This window comes from Coturnix japonica, chromosome 8 (assembly GCF_001577835.2).
Source record: "Coturnix japonica isolate 7356 chromosome 8, Coturnix japonica 2.1, whole genome shotgun sequence".
Classification (NCBI taxonomy): Eukaryota; Metazoa; Chordata; class Aves; order Galliformes; family Phasianidae; genus Coturnix; species Coturnix japonica.
In genome coordinates, this window is record NC_029523.1 from 12,319,034 (window position 1) to 12,338,501 (window position 19,468).

At 36.4% G+C, this 19,468-nt stretch overlaps 2 protein-coding genes across 3 annotated transcripts in view; one reads left to right on the forward strand and one right to left on the reverse strand.

Moving 5' to 3' along the window:
* The window catches only part of GLMN (glomulin, FKBP associated protein), a 70,949-nt gene extending 58,510 nt beyond the window's left edge, over positions 1–12,439 (forward strand). For both annotated transcript variants that reach the window (XM_015870362.2, XM_015870361.2), the window contains exons 8-19: positions 1,387–1,574; positions 1,997–2,050; positions 2,950–2,980; positions 3,341–3,430; positions 3,794–3,835; positions 3,948–4,021; positions 4,303–4,387; positions 6,328–6,437; positions 7,307–7,370; positions 9,615–9,738; positions 11,066–11,148; positions 11,267–12,439. In XM_015870362.2, coding sequence (XP_015725848.1) covers positions 1,387–1,574; positions 1,997–2,050; positions 2,950–2,980; positions 3,341–3,430; positions 3,794–3,835; positions 3,948–4,021; positions 4,303–4,387; positions 6,328–6,437; positions 7,307–7,370; positions 9,615–9,738; positions 11,066–11,148; positions 11,267–11,374 — 1,053 coding nt within the window. In that variant the 3' untranslated portion in view covers positions 11,375–12,439. The remainder of the gene's footprint in view (positions 1–1,386; positions 1,575–1,996; positions 2,051–2,949; positions 2,981–3,340; positions 3,431–3,793; positions 3,836–3,947; positions 4,022–4,302; positions 4,388–6,327; positions 6,438–7,306; positions 7,371–9,614; positions 9,739–11,065; positions 11,149–11,266) is intronic.
* C8H1orf146 (chromosome 8 C1orf146 homolog) lies at positions 11,548–18,534 on the reverse strand. Its single transcript, XM_015870364.2, has 6 exons — positions 18,451–18,534; positions 17,628–17,740; positions 15,876–15,969; positions 14,646–14,814; positions 12,926–13,004; positions 11,548–12,529 (listed from the first exon to the last, which is right to left on the reverse strand). Exons 2-6 carry the CDS (start codon positions 17,694–17,696, stop codon positions 12,407–12,409), a joined length of 534 nt encoding a protein of 177 aa, XP_015725850.1. The 5' UTR covers positions 17,697–17,740; positions 18,451–18,534; the 3' UTR covers positions 11,548–12,406.
* Between the last annotated feature and the right edge of the window lie 934 nt (positions 18,535–19,468).

Consider the following 19,468-nt stretch of genomic DNA (forward strand, 5'->3'; position numbering starts at 1 on the left):
TTGTTAGCTGGCTAGAGGAGGGACATACAAACACCACACAGAAATGACGAAAGCTGAAGAAGGCCAGGGAAATTTTAGAATAGGTTGAGTGGGGACTGAGGCTGGCTGAAAAGGAAGAATTGGAGCCATCTGAGAGGTGGAAGGCGTGTGTGTGTGTGTGTGTTTGTATGCATGAATGTAGAGGAAGTCTGGAAGTTGCTACGTGATGCAACTCTGTTTCTTTTCCAACTTGTTTTTAAAAATGTAAGACTATATGTGCACAAAATTTTACATCCCAATGTTATGATTGTAAAGTCAAGCACACTATGTAACTAGCAAAACTTTTGGTTGTTTTCAACCATAATTAGTTTTTCTGTCATGATCACTTTGGGTTTTTTTTTCCACAGAATATCTCAGTCAGCATAGGATGGAACTGTTGCATGGATTAATTAGAGCTGTGCAATGAAAGAGAAGCTTGTCTGTGAGACCTTTGCTTCTTTTATTGCAGAACTTTTAAGATGCGCAGTGATGGAGGCAGAGATTACCAGAATATGATAGAAAGGTTAAGATAGTTAAGGCTGCTCTGAAAAACGGGCTTTTATCCCTGCCTTTCCCATTGGGCACAGTCCGAAAACATTTATTATGCTAATTATGAATTACTTTTTCTTTGTTTTCTCAAGAAATCCACTTCTGCTCTTTGTGGAATTGGTTAATGAGTACTGTGGCTAAGGTCGGTAAAGATGCATTTAAGTACGTGACATCTGATGTAATTCTTATTCTCCAGAATGTCAGGCCTTGGATATTTGGTTTGGACAGCAGTGGAAGGATGGATTAACCTCTGCTTCTCTATAATTCATACAGTAGAAATTACATTAACTCTTAATCCACACAGATGTGTTGGGGAAAAGAACACACGTAGTTGTGAAGTTCTCCAGTGTCTTCCTGCTGTGAGTTGCTGGAAAGGCCATACAGAACAATTCTAACTTTAAAACAGGCCTTGCCTTTGGCAGGTGAACATCATGTTGCATAGTGTTAATAGTCAGAGAGCAAAATACTGAGTACTCTGTGAAAAACAAAAGTCTTGTGGCATAATGTGGTCGGGAGGCCATTATTATTCACAGCATCTATAGGTAATGGAGCCAGATTAGGTTTTGCAGTGTGACTTTTGTGAAGTGTTTTGCTAATTTTTGAGTGCTTGACTTTGCTGTCTTAGCACTTTTCTGACAGTTTGTTTTTCCCATAAGGTTTTTTATTTGTGTATGTATCATAAATATTAACAAAATATTTATAGTGATTTCTACATATCCTACTTAGGGTATTTTACTGTAAAGACTGTTTAAGCTTTGTAATTTATTAAACATACAGATTTTTAAAGGCAATGAAGTGAAATCTAACTTTCTTTTTTAGGGCATTTTGCTGGATATGAGAGAATTAATGCCACTAGTGTTTTTACATCATAAAAGGAGAAGATCATACTGGGAGAATCAGGAGTTTGAGGACGTAGAGCAAAAGAATTCTGCAGATTCTTTGGCATGTCTGTCATACCTGATGTTTGTTCAGCATTTTGGTATCAATTGCTTACCAGTGGTATTTAGGTAAGAGCTGTTCTTCCTCACTTACATTAAGTTTGCACTTGGAAACTTCTGAACAAAATAAAACTATTTTATTCTTAATAGCCATTAATGAAAACTGTATTTCACCAATTTTAGTTTTGTGGCAGCTTTATGTAGTTCAGCAGTTCTGCAGATTACTACAGTTTGATTGTAGATGAGTTGACCTTTTAAATAAACTGATAGGATTAGTCTTACACTGAAAATTAATTTGTATTACAATTATGTAGACAGATGCCAGATATGAATTATAAACAGAAATTGGATGTTGTGCTTTGCACCTATCTCAGAACTTTTAGTTTTGTAAATACACTTCTATAGGTTTTTCCAGAAGGACTAATGCTTTCAAATGGATTAGCTGTGAAAATGCTTATGCACTTTAATATAGACCTAACTTTCTTTTTTAGTTCTTCGTACCTTCTGCAGTGCAATATGACACATATAGAAGTGCTGCTGAAAAGGTAGGATTATATGATATTTGGAGCTCCAGATAGTAGAGGGAAATTTTTGTCCTATGTTTTATTTCTGGTCTTTTCTAATAATTCATAGAATCAAATTCTGATTATGCCAAATAAGTTCAAAGGTGATCCTTAAAGCTGTCAGTTAAAATTGCAAGCTCTGTGACAAGGTGATATTCTCTTTTTCTAAGAGCTTTAGCAAATTGTCTAAAACACACATCTATTCTTTTTAGAAAATTTATTCAGGAGTTCAAAATTAAGGTAGAATAATTAGTGTATATTTATTTGTAGTTCTGTATACTCTCTAGGAGTATAAGATTGTGTATCATATCAGAATACATTCAGGTAAGCACTATCTGATTAGAGGTCTGTCTTTCTAGAGGAAACCAAGCTTCTCTGTATGTTTATTTTGCCTTCCATTAGTAGCAATGTTGACCAAATATTTTCTAGCATTGCTGTAGAAGGGAGAAGTTTCTGATTATGACTCCTTATTATTTCCTAGTAAAACAAAACTTCTTGGCCTCTTCTTTTTAGGATTTGGTGTGTTTTTCTTTGTCTCACAGAGCTATCTCTGCACATAGAACAATTTGGAACAAGTTTTATTTTCGTTGTTAATTAATATCTTGATACCTGTGGGATATGAGCTGCTACCTCACAGATATTAAGACGGGAAAACAACTAAGCAGTTCTTACCCTAAAGAAAGGAGTCTAATTTGCAGCTTTTATTAATTATATATACTCAATATATTGTAAAAGGTTTTTGAGAGACTAAAAGAAGACATCGTGTTTAGAAATCAGAATGAAAATGGTTAACAGCCAAGTTACTTCTTGTAATCTACTATTTCACATCAAAGATCATTATTGTCTCCTTAATTTACAACTTGATGTCTTTTTCTTTACAGAACAGAAGAATCTATGCTATCTAAAGGACTTGTAAGTTTACTTTTCCTTTGATCACATGTTCATTGTTAGAATGCTGATTATTTTCAATTTTAGTATTGTAAAACCTTAGTTTCTCTTTCTTAGAAAGGTATGAATTTTTTTCATACCTTTTCAGTTTCAGAAGTATTTTGAGGCTTAGATGTTCTTCAGTCTTACAACCATTTAAAATAATTTACTGAACATTACACACATTTGCATACATGTAAACTACCATTACTACTTAAATTTGTAGCTCCTGGGAGATCCAAATATGTGAATTGTACTAAAGGTAGTTCTATCTATGAAATATTAAGCATACAGATCAATGTCTTGTATATATGCAAAGTGTTTGTTTTTCCTTCCCACCTTCAGGATCTGTTTGAGAGCTGTTTATTGAGAGTGGAAGATAATGGCCTTCTTCATCAGTATTTGGAATTCAGAGAATTTATTAATGTGCCTCAGGTAACAAGAAGCAGTGTACAGAACTGCCTTTGTAGTTGATAATAAACCATACCCAGTTGTTTTCTAAGCGCTGGAGGGAGGATGTGCTACTGAACCTTCATGCAGTTGTGTTGCCAGACTGAAACCTACAGTGTCATGCTGTACTGAATTGCATGCTACACTGAATTGTTTATCCTCTGATACACACTGCGGCATGAAGTTATAATGACAAATTATACTTTAGGTGGCTCTTGCTACTTCAGCTGCTTTTTTATTTGGATTCAACTGTTAGTGGCCTGGCTTGTTTGTTAATACCTTGATCAGATTTTGTTCAAAGTGATGTAATAATGTGCACGTAATTACAGTTTCTTTGTCTAACTGCAGGATTTGGTGAAAGTTATGACCCTTTGTCCCATAGAGCATCTGGTATGTAATGTGACCTACAGAATGATTTATGTACTGAGTTTAATTAGAATGAATCATATAATGTTATTTTTGTTATTATTAGCGTTTAATACATATATGATTGTTTTTTTAGAGAAAGAAGAGTTTGAGTATTTTGCAATTGTTCATAGATAAATTTGAAGCAGAGGGAAAATATACATTATTCAGGTATGCATTCAAATTACTGTAGATAGTACAATACAAGCCTCGCTGTAACTTTCTTGCTTGCAAACTGTCAGAAATAGTTTTTATCTATCTGGTAAATCACATTAACTTTACTGTGTTAATTGGTGAGTAAATAATGAATGTCAGTTGTCTCTCATACAATCAGCTGTCAGATGTAACCCGGTGTTGAAACTGTCACTTAGTGAATAAGGCATAGTGTTACCCAAGTCTTTAGCTAAAGACGTGGGCAGTTTTGAAGATATAACATCTACTTTTGTTTGAAGGTGTTTACTGAAGACAAGCAACCATGCTGGCGTAGAAGGATACATTATTAAAAATATAAAAGATCAGATTCACTTATCATTAACGGTAAGCCTATTACTATTAAAATATATTTCTCTTCTCAAGATTGTATCTGAATTCAGTTGAGAAAACATGTATAACTTAAGCTTTTAGTGATGATACAAAAGAACCACATGTTGAATAGCAGCATAAGTTTGGAAAATGTTTCAATATTGTTTCGGTTTCTTTATGCCGGTGTATTTTTCCATTCTGATTCTTAAACACACTTTTAAATTACACAATCCTACTGCGTTTTTTAAATAGGTTATTATTACATTTTCAGCACTTGAAAAACAGTCCTTGAAGAGGAACTGCACGGTGTTTTATTTCATCCTCAGAGTTCCTCATTTTCTCAGTATAATTCAAATGCTACAGTCCAGAAGGATCTATTATTCTTTATCTTGTGTTTTTTGATGACATTCAGCATTATTCTGTGAGTGTTTCACAAATGCTAAATTCTTCGGAAAGAGTTGAGCTAGATCAAAGCCATTTAAATCTCATATTTTATAATCATTTATGGGAGGAAATTGGAAAACTTAACAAAAAGTAAATTATTAACTCTTTTGCTTTTTCATCTCTTCTCCTTTTTACTGCTTAGGGCCTTTTTCAAAGCAAATTTGATCTCTAAAGTATTCCTTTTTGTCAAGTAGGACAATACAGTCAACTCATGCATATTTCATGATAACATTTATATATTATAACACATTTATTCATACTTCATGTCATAATTGTGATATATAACAGATAATTACTTTTATAAGGCTGTAGTTGGTCCTGTGCATTGAATCAGCAGGGGATAAGCAAGATCATACTGTGAAAACTCTTCTAAAAAGGGCTTGCACTAAAGTTGAATAGATAAAACATATCCTGAAATTTTTGTACTGATGAATTTGTTGACTTCACAGCTTCAGAATTCTACTAATGCATTTCTTATCTGTAGAGTACCCTAGCAGTCAAGAAGGCAAATAATTTACAAATTTCATTATATGGACTTAAATATGCTAGATTTGTTGTAAATAATTCTGCTGCAGGGAAGATATAAAGAAATGGATAAGAACATAAAATTGTTTGCAACTTATTTCCCTGCCCAGCTCACGTTAGTCTTTACACATTTCTCATTTGACCCGACTTAACACAGTTGACCCTTCTTGTTTCCCTTCTAATGCATTTCTGGCTTTGTCTTTTTTCCCTCTAGTATAAGTTTTGTCCTGTAGGTGATGTTTCTTTGTCCAACCTGGTTACAAGTTGTGTAAACTTACATTAACTATATTAATGGAGATATGACGAAGGGGTGGGAAATCTTTTTTTACTGTAAATGAGAAGAATGATCTGAAAGGCAGAGGAGAGAACTGTCAAATGACAAATTTGTGTACTTGCATCATAGATAATAACAGTTACGAAGTATTTCTTCCAGCACTTATTTTATTTTATTTTTTTAAATTTCTGTTTTCCCCAGATTGTTCATATGATTCATAGAGTATCTTGATCTAGAAGATCCCATAGGGTCGTTGAGTCCAACCTCTAGCTTTGCACAGGACACCCAAAAATCCCTATCTCTGAGAGCGCTGTCCAAACGCTTCTTGAACTCCAGCAGTTTGGGGCTGTGACCTCTGCTCTGGGCAGCCTGTTCCATGCCCAGCCACCCTCTGGTGAAGAGTCTTTTCTAACACCCAACCTGCCCCTCCCCTGTCACAGCTCCATGCTGTTCCTTCAGGCCCTGTCACTGTCATCAGAGCTCAGCATACTCCTCTGCTCCCTGTGAGGAGCTGCATCTGCCATAAGGGATCCCCTCAGCTCCTCTGCTCTGGGCCACACAAACCCAGGGACCTGATCTGCTCCTCTATGTCTTGCCCTCTAGAACCTTCACTATTAAATTATCTATGTTAAATTACTTAAAATTTAATTAGAATATCTCAATTTTAGGTTTAAATTACATACTCAGATAAACTTTTTGTATCATTTTTCAGAAAGCACACGACAACGTTTGGTTTACAGGACATCACCTCATCTCCCTTCTAGATTTAGTGCTTTTGCTTCCTGAAGGTGCTGAGACAGACCTTCTGCAATACTCAGATAGGTGAGTTGTAATCACAGTTAGGGGTTTCTGTTTTTTAATCACATAGAAGTCTTCAGCCTACCTTGCTACAGTGAGAGGTATACCATCATGTAACTAACTAAGTGAAAACATCAGTGTGTTTTAGATTTTTTGAAATAGAGATGTAAACAATCACCTATTTATCCCATCCTTTCAAGTAATGCTGCAGAGAAAAAATGTTACAGTACTATTATATTGATGTTGAGAATAAGAAAGGAATTCCTTCTCTGTTCCCTAAGAACAGAAGGTCTGATGTCAGGTTACAGAGCTGATTGGTAAAGCGTTCCCTCAGGAATGTATGGTTTGTTACATCTTTCTGCAGAAGCAGGAGAATAACTTCAACAAGTTAGGAACAAAAGAAGTGTGCTGTGTTTCTTTGGGGGTGTAAAAATCATTCAGTGTAACTTACAGCAAATGATATTTATGTGGAAGAAATGGTTTTTGCTAAAAAGTATGGTAAGAGAAAAAGTATATATAAAAAGCATGTAAAAATTCAATAAAATAATTTTGAAAAACCCGCTGTCATATTAGTTGCAAATCATCAGTGAATTACCAGTGATGAATGTCACAAGTACTTTGTAATGGGATTCTCTTAGAGGAAACCCCTTCCCTCACAATTATTGCCCCTCCAGTCAGCTGTTAGTTTTAATCTTACGTGCAAAGTGACATCTTCTCTTGTAATGGGGAAGGTGCTGTGCTCTTGATTAAGCCATACTGCTCAGCAGATGAGTGTGGCTTCATTTTGAACCAATGGATATTTTAGGGTTTCTGGCTAAGGGACAATATAAGTTATTATCCCTTTAATGAATATCTGCAGTTTAAGTGATCAGTAGTATATTTTTATTTCACAGGATTATGGCATCACTAAATCTACTGAGATATTTAGTCATTAAGGATTGTGAAAGTGATAATCAAGTAAGTACAAATTGGTGTGAAAATTATTGATTTCTTGATTAGTTACAGACTGAGCAGAATTCACATGAACACTGTTATTCTCTGTTCATAGATACAGTTTTTACATTACTCTCCAAAATGGTCACTAATCCAGAGTTGGTATTCTAGCAATATTTGGAGATGTGTGATATTTTGTTTCATTCTGATGAAATTTGATTGCATTCGTACTTAACTACTACAGTAAAGAAGCTAATCCTTTTATTAAAGTGCAGTAAAGCATTTCCTGAAGTCAGTAAGCAATGGCATGGTCAGACAAATATTCTAACCAGGAGATAGTTATCCCAGGGTAAGCTGTTGTTTTTCCCCAGTCTGTTGACTTTATGGTTTGGGCTAATTGACTTTGGCATCTCATTTTCTCCTAAAATACTGGAAAAATCGTGATCCACTTTTAGAGTACATTGGCTTCTGTGAATACAAGATAATAATATGGTTGATACTGATTACTAAAAGCATCAGGAAAATGAACAGTAAAAATAGCTTTCAGTTTTGTGTTTCTTATGTTATTTAGTTAAGTAGATACAGACTGCATCAGTTTCTCAGATGTTTGGAGAGATTTTAACTTATGTCCCCATTACAGTGTACCGTACTTCATATACACACATAGCATTGTCAGCAAAGAAAGAATTCATCTTCAGCTATTAAAACTCTATACATAGTAGCATACACAATTGCTGCAACTACCATCTAGTGTTTGGCGTACAGAATGTCATTATGGATTGAGGAGAAAATAACATCAACTTTACTGAAGTTTTCCCTTAAATTTAAGTCATGACAGTTCTTACAGACTTCCCCTTTGGCTCCCTTCAGACAGTGCAAACGGAACACAAAGTAAATAATTCATCTCATCTCAGTTCACGTGTTTTGATTGCTGCATAACAAGCACTTTCATGAATCAAGAAGAAAATCAGATTTTTTTCTGGGTAGTTATTTCTTCATTTTAATACCATTAATGTGGAAGTAATTATTGGTCTTATTTGATTAGAATGTCTTGAATTGTGCCTTGTAGTCAACAGTACCATTTAACATTGAGAATTCTAATTTTCATCATCTTTTACCCTGCCCTTTTGTGATCCTGCCTGAGGAGAGGAGTCATTTAAATGACTCCCGTATCTAAAGACACAAAGACTGCATTATGTTTCCTTCTACAGCAGTTTTGTAACTGCAAGCTTATGAGGAACCAGAGCAGAGTTTTCCTCTCATGCTGTGTAACATTGAACAGCCTTACTTTTGAGCAGCTTTCCCTCATATCGCTTCCTTCCTGAGCACCATTATTAGCAACTCTTTTCAGCCATCCCAAACTGGAGAGGTGGTTTGTGTGTCACTTTGGCTACTGCACCGAAGGGCATAAATGAGTATAGAGCGTACATTGAGTTACAGTACAGTGTAACAGATTTTAAAATATATGTATATGATTCCCTAGGGATTTCATTAAAATCTTAACTCTAGTAAAACACTTAATGCTCATTTTTGATTAAATGCATGTGTTTATATACACTTTATATTTCTATCTGAAATTTATATACATGTGTATAGTGAAGACAGTGGTTGGGAAGACAATATCTCTAGGTCGTAAAGCCTTTATGAGGGTCATCACTTGCTTGCAAATTCCAGATTTCTGGTGCAGCAGAACCGGTGACAAATCTGAACTCTTGTTAGTGGGTAGTAGCAATGTAGGTACAACATAAAAAAAAAATTGAATGCTGCAGCAAGCATATATTTAATACTTTTATGTGTGTTTTAAGGGAGATTGGAATATGGTCCATGTTTGGTACATGTTCTAAAAACAATAGGTAATGAGACCTTTAAAGTAAGTACATTGTAGTTCCTATGTAGTAGTAGGGTGTAATTCACTGTGACAGTTGAGAGTATAGAGTTGGGCTTAGCACCGTAACTAGTAACATTTTGACAGTGCTTCTTTAACTGCAGTGTACAGACAATAGTTTTATATTTGAAGAGCATGACATTTACCACAGCTTTCAGTTGTCATTACAATGCACTGTTAATTCAGGAGTGTTAATTCAAATGTTTTTAAACTATCACCATGCTGTGTGTGCTTAAATGAATGTATAATATTTTATTCCTTCCCACTACAAAAGTTTATGTATTAAAGACTAGTCAAAAAAACTCTGCTTGAAAACTTAGCATTGAGTTACTTCATTAAAAATAACTTGCAAAAACCTTCTCTGTGCTGTTCTCTTTGAATAGACTGGTGTGTGGACTGCGATTGCCAAGATTGAGAAAAACTTCTTAAAACCGCTGCATGTTGGACTGAATATGTCCAAAGCTCACTACGAGGCAGAAATAAAGAATAAGAAAGAAAACAGGAGAGGTTCGTTGTGGTGTTTCGTTTTTTTGCTTAGCATTGTTCATGTTCAGAAATCTTTGAATTAAAGAAGCGGTGAATGCACTATAAATACCTATTTTTACTTAAGTATTGATTTTATTCCAGGTTTCCCATAATATTTCAGCAGTTGCTATATTTGATGCTAGTACTTTTCATAACTAGAAAAATCTGAGCTTGTTTATCTCTCCTCACATTTGTAAACCTTACAGAAACTGGACAGAAATGTCACATGAAGACATTCAAACCTTGTTCTGTGTTTATGCTTTTGATCTAAGTCTCTCTGTGAATATATAGCCCTTAGGTTTCATAGTAGGTGTGGGGAGGCTAACAAGAGAAGAAATAATTCACACAGCAAATAGGTAGTGTCTTAAATCCCAAAGGATTACCTTCTGGATCTTTTTTATCTGACACATAGAATCAAATTCTGCTCAGGGCTAAGCAGACCCATTCCTAAGGGAATGAAAGCTATAGCTGCTGTAGGCCAACTCTGTGTATGTCAGATCCTCTGTCCCTTTGTGGTCTCCAGTATAATTAAGACAGCCCAAGGAAATTACTTCTGCTGCTAGAAATGTCAGTACGGCTTTTTGCTCCTAGTTGCATCCTTATGTGTTGTTATAAACTGTGTAAGTACAAGGCAGAGGGAAGGGATTTTTTCTGAAGATAACCTGTGGATATCTTTCTAAAGGAAGTCCTTTTAAAGAAAAAGCTTCCTGGTTCACTTTAGTTTCTTACATGTCCCTATACTTTAACAAAGCACAGAGATCTGAGTTCAAGAGGAGATACCTACCTCATTAAAATAAATGGTTTAGTCTTTCTCCCCAGCGTATAATCTTTGTAAGCGTTACGTTACATTCCAAGTATGTAGTCTGAAAGTTGAAGTATTCCCCTCAATTTTGGGATCTACCCTTGTAGTTTTGTCTGCTGTAAGTAGTCTGTCAGGAACAGAGAAACATGCAAACCACTTTCTGGATAAAGTTAAGTCTGTCATCTCATATGTCTCTGGATGTGAAAGTATTAAACATGTATCTAAAAAGCCAACCAGATTATATATTTCCTTTTAAGGAGAATTTTAGCAATATAAGTTGTTTCAAGTTTACAAATACTGCCTGTTTGCTAATGTAGTTATAAATCATATAGAAATGGCAGAGATAGCAGTCCTCAAAGTTCAGTACTTTTCCTTTTCAGTGTTTGTTCAGTCTTTATGCTTCTGATTTAACAATTACTATCCATAAATACTAATAAGTTGCAAGTTGTTTTGATTCTAAAAATTAGGTGGAACAGCAGCCTGATGTCTGGTTCTTTTCTTCTACAGAGGCAGACAGTTCTAACACAATTTGTTCTTTGACGGTCAGTGGGGAAAAGATGCCTGCCATGACCACGGAAATGCAACTTCAGGTGAGTTTGCCGTTCCAAAAGTATTTAGATTTTTCAATTTGGAGCCAAACGTACATGTACAGTCAACAAATAATCCATTTTTCTAATAAAAATAACCATAATTCTTTTGTCATTTCAGGTTTTACACTCAGCTCTCTTCACATTTGATTTAATAGAAAGCGTTCTAGCTCGAGTAGAAGAGCTCATTGAAGTGAAAGTAAAAGCTGTAATGGATGGAAATATATAGGTCAACTGGAATATCTGAGTTAATGTACTTTTTGAACGATCATTTTGATCATTAGTCTTGAATTGAAAAGAGGCCTATACCAGCCTTTAGAGAGTAGCATAGAGTGGCCTCTAGAAAAACTGCAAATCCTGCTCTTCATATGTGTGTTGCTGGTTTTTTTTGTCATTTTTTTAAAAAAAAACTTATTTTGCTGTTTTTGTCTGTGATCACAGATGGTTTGTTTACTAAAGTGTTCACCTTCAGAACCTGATGTTTTTGCTGAAGTATAGGAAGTAAATCTACAAGATGTTTTTGTGTTGTGCTGTGGTAAGAATGTGTGACTGTGCATTTCTTGTTCTGTTCATTTTCAAAATATTTTAGATAAGTTGTTGTCTGATGAAGATTTTTATAAAGTAACCTGGAGAGCCAGGAACTAAAAAGCACTGTTAAAGGAGTAGTTATTTTTATTAGTACTTTTTAATATTGACAAACAAGCTTCTATATTTACAAACAGGTCTATAAGCTATAGTTAATACATAAAGGCAAACCAAACCAAGTTTCAGACCGGGTTTAAACATCAGCCCTGAGCCAAGTAAGGTATTAAAACTCGGTAAAAGAACAGATAAAACTTGTGTTTAAAAACACACTGCATAAGGCTTAATACACAACTGCTTGAACACAGGAAACCTGTATCTTGAAATTGTTTTGGTGATCGTTATCTCTGATGATAAAGTTTTCCTTAAGAATTATTACATAATTTGATATATTATTATGAACAGATGAATGCATAGGTTCCAAATCAAACCAAATGTCAGGATGACTTCTCTTTAGTGCAGTTAAGCTACATTTTTATTTTGTTAGAAAACATACGGGGCACAATGTATACTATTTTTCACTGTATAGTTGTTTAATATAAATTTGTTTCAAATGCGTAAATTGTATATATAGTTTTTTTAAACGCAAGAGTATATTTTAAGAACATTCTATATATTGTTTAAAGTATAGCTGCTATAATTTATTTAAATTTATTTATGAATAAAACTCCACACTAAATTAATTACTATGCAACTGCTGGTACTCCTGAAGCATCTTCCAGACTGGACTATTTTCTATTATGTGGGCTTTTGTCATTGCCATTTTCTGAGAAACATCATCTGGACGTGGCTTGGAATTCATCTTAAAGGAAAGAAAAATATTATGAGTAGGACACGTTCACTATCTGAAAAATGAATGCTTAGTCTCTCTTTAGCTGTAGGACAAGCCCTAACATAACTACTCCCAACAGCCTTGCGTGTGCTTATCTAGATAGTACTTGTCCAGGCATTGGTGTGGTAGGTTTGGACTATGTCACGGGCACAGGTAAATCTAGGTATATCAAAATCTAGGTATCTAGCAGCCCTGCCCAGAGCAGTGTGTTGGAACTGGGTCATCTTTAAAGGTCCCTTCCAACTTAAATGATTCTATGATTGTAGTCAATATGTTGCAAAAAGATCCATTAAGGAAAAACTAATGTTTTCCAAATTAAAATACTTCTGAATTTCTGAGGTTTTAATCATATTTAACTAGGCTTACCTTAGCTATAGTTAGCATCAACTTAACAGTTTCAGCAGTATTATGAACTGGTATAACACGTAAATTGCTTCCCAGGAATCTACACATCAAAATAAATTAAGGTTACTTTCAAAGTTCACATTTAATTATGCCACGAAACTCAAAAAACATTCCCACATAATGTAAACAACTTCTTTATCTGTACCATAGGTTGCTTTCATCTTCAGCTGAGTAAGATTGCTTTTATCTTTGAAGGCAGCAGGTAAATTCTGGCTGTTTTTGTACCTATGTATCCCATCTCTACACCATTTGTTCAGGTGGGGTTTCTGAAGGGCTTTTTTTGTTTCTAGGACTCCTTGACAGACAGTCAGTCTTAATTTCTTAAGAGCGTGTATGTTCAGGGAGAACAAAACACACTTCTGTTGTGTTGTTGAAGACCGTTTTCAAAGTGGCAGTAAAAATACCTTTATTTCTTCCATGAGAAACAAAACACAGGAAAGGATCTAAAAATATTATGCTTAAAATAGCTCCAAGTTTGAAATACATCTTTGTAGCATACTGTCCAAATATAACAGTCCGTACATTCAAATAATGGGATAACACTAACGATTTTATTAGAATGTCCAAGTCTACATAATTTAATCAGAGGATTAAAAAATTGATTAAAAAGAAGTAAAAAAACTGATCTACCTACAGTGCCCAAACTCCTAGCTGCCAGCTAGTAATAAAGCGCGTGTATCTAAGATATCATTGTGCCCTGCCATCATCAAGATGGTGTGGCCTGTGGTGATAAACTAATATTTTTAAGTAAAATTACTGAGTTGCTAAAGGGAATGTGTTTTCAAAACATCACATTTATTACTGGTCAACAGACATATAGGACCGATTGAAATATAGATTGAACATTAGCATTACCATCAGCTGAAAAATATGTTCTTGCTGAATGATGGCAATGCTTTTAAGAACTCTCATGAAAATGTATGGAATTTTTGCAAATAGATAATAGATTTCCTACATTTTGTCCCATATACTCAGCACTTGGCAACGTGCCCTGGATGTAATGAAACTGGTGTTAGTTTCAAGGAGGTAAAGATCAAAGACTCCATTAGAATAGTCACTTTGATGTCAGGAGTGACAATCAGCTGCAGCAAAGATTACTGTACCTACTGGAAAATGGTTTTGAATGGAAGTATAGAACAGAATCTAATATCCATTATGAACAGCTATATACTGAAAAGTGCACATTTTCAGTTTTTTTTTTTTCCACTGTTTTAGCTCAGTATAACAGACTCTTCCAAGTGAAGAGATTTTAAAACCTGGTAAATAATCTATTATTTACAACAAAACCTCTTCATATGAATAAAACTTACTTGATCTATTTTGAATTTACCATGAAAACGTGCTGCCAGAACTAGGATAAAATAGTTAAAGAAAATTGCCTCATTTTCCAGTGTGAGAGAAAAACTTGAAAAAGATTACAGGGGCCTAAGGAGATGGGAAGGATGGTTCTTTCTTTTTTAGTTTTGTTTGTTTTTTTCTTGGGGGACACACACACCTTTTGTTACATATCATATCAGATAGATTCACTTAACATTCTCTTCATTTTCCATTAATAAACATATTCTTTGGCTAATTTTCCAGTGTATGAACAAAATAAAATTCAACTGAATCCCAGACTGCTGAGTAAACATTTAAACTTCATTTCTTCCTAGCAGTAGAAAGTTGGATGTTGAAATAATACCTTCTCTGAATCCTAAACGTTACATTCCATTCCTGTGGTCCATGGAGAGCAGCTGATAAAACCAGAAAGCTATTGCGATGTATGTTTATAAACTTCTGAATTCTTTCTAAAAGCTGCTCTTCCCCTCTCACGAGCAAGTCTTGAATGTCTGCCAGAATAAATGCAACACCTGTTGAAATTGATATGAATTTGTGTTAGCAGTGTGATTAAACCTTCTCACTACAAATACCCCAATCAGGAAGCAATTCTTATTCAAGCATTAATTTGAAAGGGTAGAACAATAATAGAAAAAAAAGTGAATGAATTCATGCATCTTGACAGTTTAATGCAATCATGACATTTAGCCAGTAATTACTAGGAAATTTAAGATCAAACTACAAATAATTCAGATGTTATTTTCTATCATAACATTAAGAGAAAAAAAAAGTATTCAATTCACTTAAAGTGTAGACATCTGAATGCCTTTGTAAGCACGTGTTTCAGGAACAAGAATCTGCTGTGTGGAATGAACTTAGAACAAATGCAGACTGACTGCAGACTTCAGCAGTTCTGATTTAGAAGTAAGATAAGCAAATACACCTGCAACATCTTCAAACTGAACTAAAATGTCTATCGTGAAAAATTAAATTATAACCCCATCAACAAAGTTAAGTTCAAAGTTAAGGCATAAGTGTAGGAGGTTCAGCAGCAGGAGACACAAAAGACTGGGCCAGTCAATGCCTTGTTAGTCCTTACAGTTCAGGAAAGCTTCAGGTTAAGGATCTCAGTGGGCTGTCTAAAGCATCCTCTGCTCTGGAAAGGATGGGTTATATTTGATGTTTGAAGTTTCAGTAATTTCCTAATCAAAACAGCTCCAAGAATCATTTTCTCATCTCCCTTTTTACCACCAGGTCTGTACATTCAACTTGGATAATTAAAGCTAAGGCTCTCTATTGTATTTACAGCTCCAAATACTAAATATCTTGATGGCCATCTTATGTTTAAGTGGCATTCAACACACTCATTTATAAGAAGAATTTTCTGAATCCTCAAATACAATATAGAGACCAATGGCAACATTTAATCCATTAAATTCTCTATTGCAGCCTCTAACATACATGCATTCACTTCTCCTTTCAATACTGCATGACACTCCAACACGGCAGCTTTTATTCAGTTCAGCACAGCTTATGACAGAGCCTGATCTTGTGCCTCATTAGAGTTTAGGAATTTAAAAACAAAATACTGTACCAGAAAGGGAAAAAATCACGGAACCCATTTCCACTGATTCTGAATATCGAACTCGATGTTGTTGCCTCTGTAGAATTGTGGAGATTTCGTGATTCTAAATAAATGTTAACAGGTTATTTTCAGCCAACAGATTAGATGAAATATTCTAAAAACATTTAATAGTTACAGGAGAACTTCAGCATCATCGCTTAAGAATTTTTTTTTGGTAGAATTTTGATTTGTAGAAGCGAGGAATGTAGAATGGTGTATTTCTAAGGCTCCCGTTAATTAGGCTGCATTATTCTCGTTGATGTCAGCATTTCATTTGGAAGATGTTTCAGAAGATTTGTATAGGAAGTGATTTTCATTAAAGGTTTTTGACAGAACACAATCCAGTAAACTAGAACAGTGCGCTGTGCAGTGTAATCATTTGAGGAATGGAGTGGGTTTGGATTTATATTTCAGCCTGCAAAAAGCACTTTGCAGCACGCTCTGCAAAAGCTGCTCAAACCCACACATTCTGAAGATTGAACCGACTCCTTTTTAGCTAATAAAATGTTTAAAGATGAAGGCAACCTGACATTAAGAGTGTTCTAGCGATTTAGTAGAAGATATAAAGTCCAGATAGCGAGTGAACCCTGAAGGAGGCAGTTACCATAAAATTCACTCTTTGCATTTGTATGGACTGGGAATGCTCAGTGACAGCTGCTTATGAGATGGAACCACAGTTTTGGAATATTTCTCTGTTTTGGAGCCACTACTGAGAGGGAATTATTTAGTACACAAATGTGAAACAGCCTTAAGAAAAGGAAAGTTACATGGGTAGAAAAGGAAGCTCACAATGCAAAACTAACCAAAATTGATAAAAACAATGTCTTATTAAAAGATCTTCAACTTATACTTCAGCTGTTTCTGTATCTTTGCTCCCTGGCAGTCCACACTAATGCTTATAGCTAAGAGGCATTTAGGCTGGTGTAGCTGATGTGATCCCTACCCTCAGGTACCTCTCACCATTACAGATAATGTTGCTCTTGAAACAGTTGCCAAACTGGAACAGTTTGCAGGCTGTCATCTCGCAATAAACAGGCTTTAAACTGAGACAATTCAAGAATGACTTCAATACCACTCATCTATTTGTACAGCAAAGATAGAGCAGTGACCTTGTTAGCCAAGCTCATGCAAGCTATCCTTGATAGTGAGCCAAAGCCCTCAGCCTCTAAATTCTCTCAAGCTGGCATGAAATTAGCCTCAGCTGCAGGAACTAATTATCAGCTCCTTGACAGCCCCTTTCACTATGCTGGGGAATTGAAATTAACAGATATAAATATAAATCACTGTCTGTAAGGCTATTTTAAGCTGAACTACACGTTTACTGAGTAATAATTCATCCCAACATTGACGCACTAGTGTAGAAAATAAAGCATTTAGGAAGAAGATCAGAAAATTAAAAACATCCCTGATAGAATTATTTATAGCAGTCCCTGAAAGCAGCATCAGTACTACGCAAAAACAGTGAGTCAGGAGGACAAGCCTGGAGCAGTGCAACTCGAAATAGCAAACAGCAGGAGTGCTAAATATGTACAGAAGTAGCTAGGGGAAAAAAAGCACCAAAAAACTATAAATGTTATAGTAGAAACAACTTCAGATAATGTTACTGCTTTGTGCTTAAAGAACACTGGTTGACATTGCATACAGTGCTTGCATGTACAGAACATAACATTGATTCCAGTGTTTCTATGCTCTGACCACTACTCTTGGCAAACGGCATCATACCTGCAGGCCTGCGCTCATAATGACTGTTGTTACCCATTTTGACTGCTCCTGCTTGCTGTTGTCTGCCATCTTCACGGGTTTAATGGCTCTCTGAGGAAACGTCAGCTGTGATTCTGCAGCAGAAATGCAAAGTCACGGCTTGGAGCAGTGATTGAGCACCTGGTGGAAGGCAGGGCCAACCCAGGGCAGCTCAGCTGTGTGCAGTGCACCTGAGTGACTGCAAGGAGTGGGGCCAGGATCCATCCCTGCACAGATCTCATGTAAGGGCTGGCAGTGGAGGTGAAGGCATCTCTTGCTGGAGTTCCCTGCTCACCTGAGGCCTTCCAAAGGTAAGCAGACCTTTTTTCCCCCTTTGTTTCTTTGTCTACAGCTGCCATGTTTGAAAAAACAGAGCATACCCCACAAGGATAACAAAATAAAAGAAAGTAATGAAGAAAGAAAGTGATAATTTGTTGGTTGAGGCGATAGAATGGTTAAGGTACCAATATCTATGGGTCAGATTGGATCCAGTCTGAGGCAGAATCCAACTCTCTAAGATGCCTGTAGGTAGCTACTGCTGAACTGCTTATGTAACGTGGAAACTAAACATCTATATGGGCCTTTAAACAAATTCGCATCTAAGGGAGTAATGGGGACGGATGTTCAGAACGAATAAACGACTTTGAGGCAGCATTCCTGAGGAGCTCCGGTGCCTGAGGCGCCCCCCCACCCCCCAAAAAACTGGCAGGGCACAGCCGCACACCCAAAGCACGCGGTGCGCTGAGCAGAGCTGCTGTGCTCCGGGCCTCGTGCTGCTCCGCTCCGAGGAGCTCGTAGGACAAACCTGGTGCCCGGCACAGGTGTGAGCCCTGAGGCCCGAATAGTTGTGGCTCACGGAGCGCCGCGCTGCCGGGCAGCACACGGGGATCTCGAGCTTCCCGCCCTCGGGGTCGGGGTGTCGCGCTGCCCGCCGGCAGGGGGCGCTGCGGCCACAAGCAGGTGAATAATGAGGAAAAAACACTTAGATTTAATGGAAACTGCTTCCTGTTGGTGTTTTGACTGCAGATGTTGTTTTAAAACATGCAAAAATTCCGTGTATTTTTGCCTGACACTGCATCTGACAAGAGCGTGCAGTTGAAATAGGAATGAGGCTGTGAATGATCAGTGAGGAGCAGAGCCTGTTTTTGCCTGGCAGTTCAGCCCGAAGTGTTGGGCAGCGCGATGCTGGGATCTGGGCAGGGATCAATGCTGGGAGGGACCGAGTTGTGTTTAACGATGCTGTGTGACCTCAGTCTGACTGTGTGACTTGGCTTTCTCCTTCCTGGTGCCTGACTTCTGCCTGAGACTCATCCTGTACGCGTTGTGTTGTGTTTTTACACACAGCAGAATCGAGTAATTCAGAGGAATTTTGTCCTTTTAGCAGTAGGATTAACTTTTACCACTAGGATAACTAGAATTAGTGTAAGTAGCTTTATAGTAACTATATAAAAAAAAGTCCAGAATACATATTCAGCAGTCATTCCCAGTCCCCAGTTTTTCTATTTTTTATTTTTTTTCTATCAGTATTTCTATGTGGGCTGACTTGGTTTCATTTTGGAATGTGGATTTTGCCGTAGCGTTGGAATGTGAATGCAGATGGTTCCTTCTATCTAAGGAGGCCATATGAATAGAGCTGGGTCTGGAAGATTCTGCAGAGCGTTCTATCAGCTGCCTGATATTAAGATCTAAATTCTGCTTTGCTGTCATAGCTGTCCTAATTCAGTGCTGAGTGTGAGTATCTGATGTTTTGAAGGGCCTTCTGTTCCTCTACAGCTTTGGAATCTTAATCTTGAGGGTTTGAGCAGTGCATTGGTTTGAATTCT

Coding starts and splice junctions, on each gene's coding strand:
- C8H1orf146 (XM_015870364.2), bottom strand. CDS start 17,696: ATGGCAGACAACAGCAAGCAGGAGCAGTCAAAATGGGTAACAACAGTC. Junction 14,815..15,875: donor CGTGATTTTTTCCCTTTCTG/GTACAGTATTTT, acceptor CAATTTCAACAG/GTGTTGCATTTATTCTGGCA. Junction 13,005..14,645: donor ACGTTTAGGATTCAGAGAAG/GTATTATTTCAA, acceptor TTTGATGTGTAG/ATTCCTGGGAAGCAATTTAC.